At 43.0% G+C, this 13,463-nt stretch overlaps 1 protein-coding gene across 6 annotated transcripts in view; it reads right to left on the reverse strand.

The window, feature by feature from the left end:
- Positions 1-13,463, reverse strand: part of Fancc (FA complementation group C) — a 184,035-nt gene that overhangs the window by 64,372 nt on the left and 106,200 nt on the right. For all 6 annotated transcript variants that reach the window (XR_013051712.1, XM_076573540.1, XM_006981726.4 and 3 more), the window contains exons 5-6: positions 1,719-1,832; positions 877-941 (exon numbers count right to left, since the gene is read on the reverse strand). Coding sequence is in view for 5 of the 6 variants with exons in the window: in XM_076573540.1 (XP_076429655.1) it covers positions 877-941; positions 1,719-1,832 (179 nt within the window). In the remaining variant the exon portion in view is untranslated. The remainder of the gene's footprint in view (positions 1-876; positions 942-1,718; positions 1,833-13,463) is intronic.

Here is a 13,463-nt window from a genome sequence, read left to right on the forward strand (position 1 = left end):
CGAGTTCTGAAGTTGAACTCGGGTCACAAGGCTTACATAGCAAGTGCTTTACCCACTGAGACACCTCTCTAGCCCTTCAATTTATTTTTCTTTGTTGCTTAAACTTTGGGTGTCATATTTGGTGAAAAAATCAAACCCAGTGTTGCCAAGATCTTTCACAGTGTTTTCCTCTAAGAGTTGTGACACTGACTTGCAATGCCCTCAAAGGCTGAGGGCAAATGCCAGTTTTGATAGAGCTCTGGCTGGCAAAAGCTTTAAAAAAAGTTTGGAACAAAGTCTGTCAAGTGCCCAGAGTCTTTTGGTTAATGATTTGTTAAAAATACAGTGCTTACCAATGAAAACAGTTCCAACTTTGCTCACAGAGTGAAGAAACATCTGGGATGTGATTAATTGCCTTTTAATTTCTCTGAATCTATCTGATTTGTTTAGTCTAGATTCTAGAATATTGAGTTTCTTAAGGTAGGTCATATATGAACATCAAAATATCTGTTGCCTTGTAAATATCCCAATCAAGTTTAAGGTGTACACCTCAACACACACAGGGAGGTAGCTCAGTGAAGCGGAGGAGCACAAGAGTGCGCACATTCTCCTCCTGCAGGGGAACTCAGGCTCGTTTTCCTTTGTGCTCCTTACTGTACAGGCAGGCTTTTTCCTCAATGTCCACCAAAGGCATTTCATACTTAACTTCCCCATGACTGCTGAGAGAATAGTGACTTTAAAAAGGAATAATTAAAAGAACTTCCCACTAATATACTTTCTCACACAGACTCTAAGTACACCATGAACATGTACTTCCCATAGTTAGTGAACCTTTCTCTCATAACCAAGCAACACCTTTTGAAACTTGAGCAGAGGGATGTCTGGCTTAACACCTACCAACGCTGAATGTTCAATCCATTAAGATGACTCTCTCTGAGCTCAGACACTAATGACAAAACCATCTGTAAAACAAAATCAGACACAGGTCAACTCACACTGCAACACAACTACCTCAGCTCCATTTCTCTTGCTGTAACACATCCCTCACCATTTCCTCCCCACTCTCTCCTTGTGCTTTACTTTGCAGAAGGAGAGGAAGCAACATCACATCACACTGACTGTAATCAATGTCTTAGAATTAACACCAAACCCAAAGAAAATTAAAGAATACTGGAGTTTACTTATTTTCTTCCTTTTTTAGCTGCTTTTTTAAAAAGTGTTTTTCAGTGTATGACTTCCAAAACATGAAAATGGCTAATAACCATCAAAGATCTCATTTTCAGAAGAGTATAGCGTGGGAAGTGGGTGCATATGCCACCGTGCCTAGATGGAAGCCAGAATTAACTCTTCCACCGTAAACATGAGAACTGAGGGTCAGACTCAGGTCACCATGTTTTCATGGCAAGCACTTCTGCCCACTGGGCCACCCTGCCATCCCTTAAGTTAACTTTCTGCTTTGCTTCAACATAAAATTCAGTCAGGCTATTTTTAGATATGATATCTGCTCAGAAGTCCAGGCTATGTTTATACTGGTTAAGAGCTGTTCTCAGAAATCTTTGATTGAGTGAGATGTGTTGTGAGAGTCCAATAGCACCTCACATCTTCCTTCCATGGTCGCAAGTCTACCCCCCAAGTAAGAAACAGACAAAAGTTCAATGACTCCCTGGAAGAGGAAAATGTCTCATTTACCCTTCACACAACTGGTGAGAATTTCAATACAAAAAAAGTAAGATACTCACATTTTTAAGCAAACTAGGATAGTAATCAACAGACTCATATCCGAGACTTTCAGGAAAAAGACCAATTTCTTTCATGTCGAATCTGAATGCAGAAAGTACATGAGATAACAAACCCTAAAAAACAAAAAGGTAACCAGTCAACTTCTCCCAAATGGATGGAAGTGCCTGTGTTGGAAAAAGCCTGCAGCCAGCATCACCTATCAAATTCCAGGGGTCTTATAAGACCAGTCATTCCCAGGTTGATCAATGGAATAAAATTAAAGACCCAGACATAAATCCACACACCCATGGACACCTGATTTTTGATGAAGCAGCCAGAAATACACAATGGAAAGAAAGATAGCAGCTTCAACAAATGGTGCTGGTCTAAGTGGATGTGAGCATGTAGAAGAATGCAAATAGAGCCACATCTATCACACTGCACAAAACTCAAGTCCAAGTGGATCTAAGACCTCAGCATAAATCCAGTTACACTGAACCTCATCGAAGAGAAAGTGGGAAACAGCCTTGAATGTACTAGCACAGTAGACAACTTCAATACACTAGCACAGACAACTAAGACTGACAATAAAGGAGACCTCATGAAACTGAAACGCTTCTGTAAGGCAAAGGACACTGTCAACAGGACAAAACAGCAGCCTTCAGAATGAGAAAAGATCTTCACCAACCCCACATTTGAAAGAGGACTAATAGCCAAAATATATAAAGAACTCAAGAAACTAGACATCAAAAGACCAAATAATCCAATTAAAAATGGAGTACAGATCTAAACAGAGAATTCTCAAAAGAGGAATCTCAAATGGCTGAGAAACACTTGAAATGTTCAACATGTTTAGTCATCAGGGAAATGCAAATCAAAACGACTCTGAGATTCCATCTTACACCTGTCAGAATGACTAAGATCAAAAATACAAGTGACAGCTCATGCTGGTGAGGATGTGGAGCAAGGGGTACACTCCTCCATTGCTGGTGGGAGTGAAAACTTGTACAGCTACTTTGGAAATCAATATGGCAGTTTCTCAGAAAAATTGAGAATCTAATCTACCTCAGGACACAGCTATCCCATTCCTGGGCATATACCCAAAGGACACTCCATTCTACAACAAGGACACTTGTTCAACTATGTTCATAGCAGCTTTATTAATAATAGCCAGAAACTAGAAACAACCTAGATGTCCCTCAACCGAAGAACAGACAAAGAAAATGTGGTATATTTACACAATGGCTATATGCCTTTCTGTTCTGTATCTCACTTCCTCTTTCCACCCAGCTACATCACTTCTGGTCTTTCTGTATAGATCTCTAGACCTCTATGGTTAGTACTGGAATTAAAGGCACATGTTGGTCAGGCAGTGGTGGCACACACCTTTAATCCCAGCACTGGAGAGGCAGAGCCAGGTGGATCTCTGTAAGTCTACAGAGCAAGATCCAGGACAGGCACCAAAACTACACAGAGAAACCCTGTCTAGGAAAAAACAAAAACAAAAACAAGCAAACAAAAAAAGACGTGTCACCATGCCTGGCTCTGTTCCCCGCAGAGATCCAGATAGATCTCTGCCACCCGAATGCTAGGATTAAAGGCATGTGCTACGATTGCCTGATTTCTATGTTTAATATAGTGGCTGGCTTTTCCCTCTGATCTTCAGATAAGCTTTACTGGGTTGCACAAATAAAATATCACCACAATTTCCCCTTCCCAGGGTGATTCATGCATTCTTCTTAGGGTCTTTCTTGTTACACAGCTCTGGAGCTGTGGGTTGTAGTCTGATTATTCTTGGCTTTAAAACATCTAGTATTCACTTATGAGTGAGTATATACCATGTTTGTCTTTCTAAGTCTGGGTTACCTCACTCAGGATGATTTTTTTCTAGTTCCATCCATTTGCCTGCATATGTCATGATGTCGCTTTTAACAGCTGAGTAATACTCCATTGTGTGAATGTACCACATTTTCTTTATCCATTCTCCAGTTGAAGGGCATCTAGGCTGTTTCCAGGTTCTGGCTATTACTAATAATGCTGCTATGAACATAGCTGAACAAGTGTCCTTGTGGTATGATTGAGCATCCTTTAGGTATATGCCCAAGAGTGGTATCCTTGGGTCTTGAGGTAGATTGATTCCCAATTTTCTGAGAATCCACCATACTGCTTTCCAAAGTGGCTGTAGAAATTTGCATTCCCACCAGTAGTGGAAGAGTGTTCCCCTTACGCCACATCTTCTCCAACATAATCTGTCCTTAGTGGTTTTGATCTTGGCCATTCTGACAGGTATAAGATGGTATCTTAGAGTAGTTTTGATTTGCATTTCCCTGATGCTGAGGATGTTCAACAATCCTTTAAGTGTATTTCAGCCATTTGAGATTCTTCTGTTGAGAATTCTCTGTTTAGATCTGTAACCCATTTTTTAATTGGATTATTTGGTATTTTAATGTCCAGTTTCTTGAGTTCTTTATATATTTTGGAGATCAGCCTTCTGTCAGATGTGGGATTTGTGAAGATCTTTTCCCATTCTGTAGGGTGGCATTTTGTCTTATTTACCATGTCCTTTGCCTTAGAGAAGCTTTTTAGTTTCAGGAGGTCCCATTGTGTAGTGGGTAGCCATTCTAGCTTTGACCGGGAAGTACCACCCCCTTTGAGGCTTCGGTAACTGTCACACCTACAAGGCAGAGCCTAGAGAGGACCCCTGAAGACCTGGGATCCGGATGGGCCAGTGCTCTCAGTTCCTGGCTCCTGGACCCTGGAGGTGGCCCGAGCAGAGTTCTCCAGCCCATTGCCTCCTGAAGTTCTTTTATTGTACAGGGTTGCTTAATCTACCCTAGATTTTTTTGGTTTCCCATATGAAGTTGAGTATTGTTCTTTCAAGGTATGTGAAGAACTGTGTTGGGATTTTGATGGGGATTGCATTGGTAAGATTGCTATTTTTATTATGTTAATCCTACCTAACCATGAACATGGGAGATCTTTCCATTTTCTGATATCTTCATCGACTTCTTTCTTCAAAGATTTAAAGTTCTTGTCATACAGGTCTTTCACTTGTTTGGTTAGAGTTACCCCAAGACATTTTATATTATTTGTGGCTATTGTAAAGGGTGTATTTCTCTGATTTCTTTCTTGGCCCATTTATCATTTATATATAGGAGGGCTACTGAATCTTTTGAGTTAATCTTGTATCCTGCCACATTACTGAAGGTGTTTATCAGCTGTAGGAGTTCCCTGGTAGAATTTTTGGAGTCACTTATGTATACTATCATATCCTCTGTAAATAGCGAAAGCACAAATGAGGAAGACTGTTAAGGAATGGTTTGGATCACACGTGGCCACCTCACTGTGCGAGCTCCCAGATGACAAGCACAAGGAACAGGAAAGGTAAACGGGGGCGTTCCTGAGGAAACCATTTAGTGCCTAAAAACACACGTGCAACAACAGTCCTCACAAACAAGAACACTGCCAACACCTTCAGCCCAATGAGTGAAGGCTTCTGACAGGCAAGGTTTTGAAGCCCTTGAAGGGTTCCAAGAGACAGGTACTCACAGAGTGAGCCACAACCCACCCCACACTGAGACTCCCGGGACTTTGATACCTAAACAAGACATCTTACAAGCAAACAGAGACCCTGGTCTACCTATTAAATTCCTATCAAACACTTTTGACATGCCTGGCATACACTGGAGGAAATAAAATCTAACATTAGGGATTATACTCAAAAAGGCTCATTTTATTGTTGCACTGTGAACAATGTCTGACAACAGGGATGAGATAGGATAAATTGCATATATGCATAAAGATGGGCAGAAATGACAGCTGATAGCAGGATAGAAGTCCTGGGTTAATTTCCACAGTAGGCACAGACCCCACAGCATACATGCTAGATGCCTGTGTCTTTACAGCATCTATCAGGATACCTGTTTCCATTTCATCATGAAATAGTTCACATATTCAAAAATAATTAAGGTCACAAGATACACTTCATTGCCTGTAAGATTTAGTGACACATTTGAAACACAGAGGCAGCCTCTGTGACATCCCCCTTCCACCACTCCACAGCCTTCTATCCCAAACAGGAAATTATGATGGACTCTAGCAAGCTCTTTAAAGCCAAGAGAAAGTTACCCATTTTCTCAGAGTAGGTAACATGTACAGAGCTCAAGGCTACACTAGTATACCACAGCTGGAAACCTGAGCCTGGAGACCCAGCCCAAGACCTCAACTCAGACAACCTTATAGAGCTGCCTCGGTAAGTCAGTGGCAGGAAGCTACTTCACTCTCTTGAACCACTCAAAACCCAGAGACATGGCCAGCACTGTTGACAAAAACGGAAGACACCCGAGGAGAAAAACCAGGAAGCAATGTGGTGAAGGTGGGCTTTTGGAGTATGCACTGCAAAGGTTCCTTACTAAAAGGAACACTGACTACTTGGAGCCACTTGTATGTTATTCCTGTTTTTCTTTCTGTTCAAACTTGTGCTAAGAGCAGAAAGTAAACAAGCTGACGCATCCCTAGGAGGGCTCTCTCCAAGTCCTGTCCACTGTTAGGAGAACAAGCAGTGCTATGGGGCCACAGGGAGCAGCAAGCCACTGTGCCTTCTTCCCTCAGAGCTGCTCACACCACACAGGAGTACTCAAGGGCCTCAGCAAGAAAGCAAGAGCACTGAGGCTAGTCCCCACCACATGCCATGGCAGTACTACAGACAGGAAGGGTCTGTGTATACCAAAGCCATATATATGGAGGTGTCCCAGGTGTGACCCAGGCTGGGAGGCTTGGCCAAGCAGACTTGGTTTGGTCATTAGTAGCTCTGGGTTTTGTAAGATCAAGCCAGGAAGCTGGGGCAGCACTGGAGATCTTGCCCTCCAATACCAACACTGAACGCACTTTATGTTCAGGAGCTGCGTGGCTGCTTCACAGACCCGCACTCCCAATCCTCACACCATGTAAATATCCTTAGGAACCATCCTTACAGGTAAGGACACCAAGACACAGCTTAAGTGCTGCTCAAGGCTGGAGCCCACCCTCATGGCAAATCTCTTAAGGAGCTACCCTCAGACATTCTCCACAAAACCACTGGATGTAAATCAGACCAATATAGGTATGCCCTTAAATCTCCTAGTCACTCTACTATAAAGTCCAAATGTCTCCCCAGGGCTAAGAGGCCTAGCCCCACCCCTCTGAAGGGGGAACAAGCCTTCAGGTCAAAGTAAGAGCCTCATTAGAAGATGGACAGACAGACAGGGAGGGAGGAAGGTCGGTCACAGATAACATGAGATAGAGATACAGGACCTGAAGAGAGAAATGGTCCCTTGAGTTCTGAAGGACAAAGGGAGCTGCTTGCTTTAATGGGTCTATTGGAGGGAAGGAAGTTCTACACATGAACTCTGGTCATCAGACCTGCATGCCAAATGCATTTACACACTGAGTCATGTCTCTATTATATCTTTTAATCATAAAAATATTTTACACAACAAAATTGCATGATTTACTTGTGCCTGTTTTGTCTGAGTCCCTGATATGAACTGCTGTGGGGGGCCCAGAGGTCCGGCCTCAGATAAAGTAAGCAGAAGTCATATAATACTGAGTCCTTCCCTGGGCTGACAGGCTCTAAACAAACAAACAAACAAACAAGCTTTAGTCCTGAAATCTCCTTTAAAAGTAAATTTCATGGGCTGGGGAGAGGGCTCAGCAGTTAAATCACTGGCTGTTCTTTAAGAGGGTCCAGGTTCAATTCCCAAAACTCACATAGTGTGTTACAACCATCTTTAACTCCTGTCTGAGGAGATTCAATGCCCTCTGGCTTCTGCAGGCACCAAGCACAATATGTGGTGCCAAGACTTAACATTCAGGCAAGACATTCAATATATAAAATAAAAATTTGAAATAAATTTCAAAATTAATTAAGCTGGGTCAAGGATGTAGCTCAGTGGCAGAGTACAGACTAGAGAACCTGTCAGTTCTCAGCACCAAAAACCAGCAAAATAAAATCACTGTTTCTCACTGGTAGGAATATCTGTTTCACTGCCACCTAGTGGCAAGATCTTAAACACACAGGAGCAGCAAGTTCTTTCAAAGGCCAGTGGGCAGATCGGGTCTTGGTGCTCTCTGACTCCACCCCGGGTCTGCTAACATAAGGACTAACAAAGAACACAAACTCGTGTCTGCAAACAGAAAATGGACAAATGAACAAGACTGACAGTAAAAGAGAGCAAGTACTTGAGCCCTGCTCTTTCTAAAGCCCTTCAGAGGAACAGAATGAAACTAACATGACTACAACACTGGAAATACCCAAGTGCATACACACCGGCCACAGTACGCATGGAGAGGTCAGAGGACAGTTTTCCAGAGTCAGTTCTCTCCGGCAGGTATAATATAATCTAAACTCAGATTATCAAACTTGGTGGTAAGAGGCTTTACCTACAGACACACCTCCCTAGCCCACCCACATACAATGACTTTTGAAAAGACTTCATATGTGAGTAGATGCTTGCATGTATGTATGTATGCATGTATGTATGTGCACGATGTGCATGCAGTGTCCTGGGGGTGGGGGGGGCACAGGAGGGCATGAAATCCTTTGGAATTGGAGGTATATAGAGGGCTGTGAGCTGCCATGTGGGTGCTGGAACTCCGGGTCCTCTGCAAACAGTCTTAACCACAGACCTGCCTTTCCAGCCCCAGGATTTTGAAGCTCCATGCTAATTCATGAAGTTATTTTAAGAATGAAGGATTTTTGCTACTTGAAGAGCATTGGAAATGCTTACTCTCAGAAGACAAGCTCTCAAGGATGCTCCTTGTTCTCAGATGTTCAGGTTCTTCCTCCATCCTACTGCTGCTCTCTGGGCAGCATGTTTACTCCCCGGGCAGACTCAGGGTTGGAACATGCGTGGTCAAGGTATAAAGAGGAACTATGGGGCACACTCAAACAAAGGACTTTTAGATCCAAACTGTGGTCGGCATTCCTGAACCAAGACGAAGTATATATTTTATGTTTTTTTAAAAACAATTCGTCTAATTGTTTAAAATCTTTTAGAATATCTACCACTGTACTCTCCATTGGTCATGTCTCTTCTTTAAAAAAAAAAGTTTGAAAACTAGGATCTTTTATTCATTCACTCAACAAACACACTGAGGGAGGTATATAGTCTACTGAAACTGGTAGGCTAAAACCCTACAGACTGTGATGGGCAGCTGAGACCAAAGCCGTCAGTGCTGTAGAGGTAAGACAGTCTGCCAATTTCTGTGAAAAGAGAAGGAAAATGATCTAATCCAGTTTTCTGAGCACTTCAGAGTAATGGCATCTGAGCCGGCTCATGACAGCTGGAGAGGTAAAAGGCTCTAGATGAGTGGTGTGGGCCTCAACAGTGCAAGGGAAACATAACTGAGCAGGAGAAGAGCCAGCACTGAACACACGGTCATGGCTGGCACTGAGTGTTGTTCTCACCTGTTCCTAAGCATGGGTCCCACCCCACCCACCTGTCCAAACTTAACTTTCTAATCTATTCATCCGGCCTTAGTATTTTTGCTTCTCCCAAGGAGAAACATTATTCCTGTCTCTTGTTGTCAAAAATTACCCTTATCATTCAAAACTCATTTTTCTCTGAGATTTCTGCTCTAGTTTCAACGGGATATAAGATCCTTGTCCTCCTGGAGCCTCCAAGGGGTCCTGTTTGCAATCTGTCTAGGGACCTGCAATGTTGTTTGTTGTTATCGCTGGTCTTTTTGTGTGTTTGTTTTTCAAGCAGAGTTTCTCTGTGTAGCCCTGGCCGTCCTGGAATTTATTCTGTGGACCAGGCTGGCCTTCAACTCAGAAATCCTCCTGCTTCTACCTCCTGAGTGCTGGGATTAAAGGTGTGCACCACCACCACCACCACCACCACCACCACCACCACCACCACCACCACCACCACCACCACCACCACCACCACCACCACCGGGCTTGCAATCCTGTTTTAAACACATGTTCCAGTCCACTTAGTACCCACAGGCCCAGGAAAGAAGGGGCTGTCTTAACATCTCTTACCTTCCCTTGAGCAACTTTAAGCTATACTCACATAGTAAGCACTTGAATCAAATTCAACAAAAAGACTCTTATAACTTTTAGAGGCTTTCTTTGTGGTCTTTTTACAGAAGAACAAGAGAAATTCTGTGTCGTGGGATATTTGTGCACTGTGTGAAGTAGTATTGTTGTGACTAGTGTAATAAAAAACAACGGCCAATAACTAGGCACGGGGTAGGTACAGGTGGGACTTCTGGGCAGAGAGAGAGAGAAAAAAAAGGAAAGGGAGACACTCAAAAGCAATCTCAGTTGAATTTAAATCAGTTCTGAGGCTGATCTTCACATTCTGAAACTTTTTTTTTTTGGTTTTTCCAGACAGGGTTTCTCTGTGTAGCTTTGTGCCTTTCCTGGAACTCACTTGGTAGCCCAGGCTGGCCTCGAACTTACAGAGATCCTCCTGCCTCTGCCTCCTGAGTGCCGGGATCAAAGGTGTGTGCCACCACGCCCGGCCTGAAACTAATTTTTGTAGGTTTATGCAACATAGATTCAGGCAAAACACTCAAGACACATTAAAATAAATCTTTAAAATACTTAAAAATGTGTGTCAGAGGTTTGCATAAATGGGGACACATAAAAGGTTTTGGCAAGAAGAACTCAGTGTCACCAAGATGTATACTGTCTAGGTATACTGCAGTTATCAATGGCAGTCCTATGTAGGTTTGTTAGTGGAACATCACAAACTTTCCTAAAACTATACACAAAGCAAGAAGCAGAGCACATGCTGAGGAAATATGAAAACTGAATGACTAGACAGGCAAGGTACCTTGACTCAGTTTACATACATGAAGTACACACAACACAGGGTGCACTTTGCTTCAGTCTGAGTACATTGTGTGGTGGTATTGTGTTCCCCCAAAATATTGTGCACCCTAATAAATTTATCTGGGGTCAGAGAACAGAAAAGCCACTAGATACTTAGGCTAGAAAATGTTGGCACTCACACCTTTAATCCTAGCATTACAGAGGTAAAAATCCATCCCGGTCTCTGTGAGTTCAAGGCCACATTGGAAACAGCCAGGCATGGTGACTCACGCCTTTAATCCCAGGGAGTGGTGGTAGAAGGCAGAAAGATATATGAGTGTGAGGACCAGGAACTAGAGGCATTTGGCCTGGTGAAGCATTCAGCTGGTTAAGCTTTTAGGTTTCGAGCAGCACAGTTCAGCTGAGAGCCATTTGGATATGAGGACTCAGAGGTTTCCAGTCTGAGGAAACAAGATCAGCTGAGAAGTTGGCCAGGTGAGGTTAGCTGTGGCTTGTTCTCTGATCTTCCAGTGTTCACCCCAATACCTGGCTCCAGGTTTGATTTTATTAATAAGAACTTTTAAGATTCAATGCTACAACATTCAACCTAAACAATTCCTCTGCAGTAAAACAAGAATTAGTTTCCTGTCTCCACCTGGAGCCCACAGGAGTTTAGTAACATCTGAGCATAGCAATAGAACAAATATGAAATTACAGTGTTTCTTTGATTTCAATCCAGGATTTAGGCCATGAAATTATTTCTAATAGAATCCATAGTGACCTCCATCCTAAATGGAAGATTCTTAGTGAGAAAACGGGACCCATAGAAACCATGAGCTAAGACACTCTTTACCTTGCCACATGGTTGGTGTGATGGTTTGAAAGCAAGTGGCCGCTGGGCGGTGGTGGCACACGTCTTTAATCCCAGCACTCAGAAGGCAGAGCCAGGTGGATCTCTGTGAGTTCAAGGCCAGCCTGGTCTACAGAGTGAGATCCAGGAAAGGCACAAAGCTACACAGAGAAACCCTGTCTCGAAAAACCAAAACAAAAAAAAAGAAAAGAAAAGGAAAGAAAAAAGAAAACGAAAAAAGAAAGTAAGTGGCCCTATTAGGAGACATGGCCTTGTTGGAAGAAGTGTGCCACTGTGGAGGCAGGCTTTGAGGTCTCATATATGCTCAAACCATACCTAGTGTCTCAGTTTACTTCCTGTTGCCTGCAAGTCAAGATGTAGGACATTCGGCTACTTCTCCAGCTCCATGTCCACCTGCACACTGCCATACTCCCAGCCACCATGCTCCCTGCCATGATGATAATGGCCTAAACCTCTAAAACTGTAAGCTGCCACCTCAATTAAATGTTTTCCTTGCCATGGTCATGGTGTCTCTTCACAGTAATAGAAACCCTAACTAAGACAGTTGGCAGGCAGAACTCACAAGAATCACTGAGAACCATACCTCTCTCCCACACCAAGACACATAGAAATGTGTAGAAAATAATTCAAATCAGGGAGTAGGGTATGCAACTGGGTTTTCATTAGAAACTGAAGTCTACCTTTCAACAGCATGAGCTTTCTACTCAACACTCCTGTAAGGGAAAATCTGTGTTGAGACATTGGTGACACCCCTTATGGGGACTGAGGTGAGTAGGTGTAAATGAATCTAATATCCCCATTCTCAGCACAATCACTACTTGGGGCCTGATAATGCTTTATGGTTGAGGCAATCCTACATGCTCCTTCCCTCTAATTGCCAGGACAGTTCAACTCCTCCAGGTTACAACAATGACAAATAGCCACAGACATTGCCAAATCCCCATGGGAGGAGCCTGCCTCTACAGAGGAGCTCCCATTTAAACGTAACTTTGATCGATTTTAAAAGAAAGAAATGATCTTGCACTATAGCTGCAGCTATTCTTCCTCCCTTCTCTCTGTTCCAGCCCACCCTCCCCTTCTGTGTGTGTGTGTGTGTGTGTGTGTGTGTGTGTGTGTGTGTGTGTGTGTGTGTCACTGAGGATTGAACCTAGGGCCTCACACACAGTACGTTCTCTACCACTTAGAAACTCTAACTAAGCCCTGAATACTCTTGCCTCTGGCATGAAGGTAAGCACAACAATACAAAGAAGATGTGTGGGACTGGTATGGAAATGACTGGAGGAGCCACTATTGTCTAGAAGAGCTAAGTCACAGAATACATACACATCAGCATAATTTCAGTCAAGTGAAAACAAACTTGGTTAAAAAGACTAGAAAGATCTGTAGGTCACTGAAATCAGAGATCACTTCTAGGGGAATGTACGAGGTTGGATAGTTGGATATATCTGTATTAACTCTTTTGAGACTGTAATAATATATTATTTGTTTAATTAAAAAATAAAGGAAATGAGTAGAGAATCATGAGGCTTTCAGTAGGCCAAGTCCTAGCTACTAACCTATTTAACAGTGTCATCCTTCCCTACTTTCCACCTTCATAAAATTAGATGGTAGAATTACTTCATAGCACTGTTAGAAATGAAATGGGGTCCAGCAGGGTTTGTGGCTCACAGCACATCCTGATCATCAATAACTACTGTAACTTAAGCCTCAGTTTGGACAGGGATGGAGTATGACTTGACATCCAGGTAATCCCTATTCCTCTAGTCTGTCTTCTCCCTCTCCACCTCCTACATCATCACAAAGGCTTGTCACTACATGCCCTGATCTGACAGTGGGAAAACACTGTTGGGTTCACTTCAGTTGAATATGAATGTATAAAGGGACTCAAGAGGAGCTGAATGTGAAAATGGGTTTATCCAAGTCAGATTTTCTCATGGTGTGATATGTAGGCATCTCAGTCAGAACCATCTGGGTGCTGTTACCATGACAACCAATATAGTCCAGTTCAGACCATGAATTGGGGCCAGAACTGCTCTTTCCAGAAGAACAACCAACAGCTCTGCAATGCCCTAGCACCATGAGTCTGAGGTC

Source organism: Peromyscus maniculatus, chromosome 5 (genome assembly GCF_049852395.1).
Source record: "Peromyscus maniculatus bairdii isolate BWxNUB_F1_BW_parent chromosome 5, HU_Pman_BW_mat_3.1, whole genome shotgun sequence".
NCBI lineage: Eukaryota > Metazoa > Chordata > Mammalia > Rodentia > Cricetidae > Peromyscus > Peromyscus maniculatus.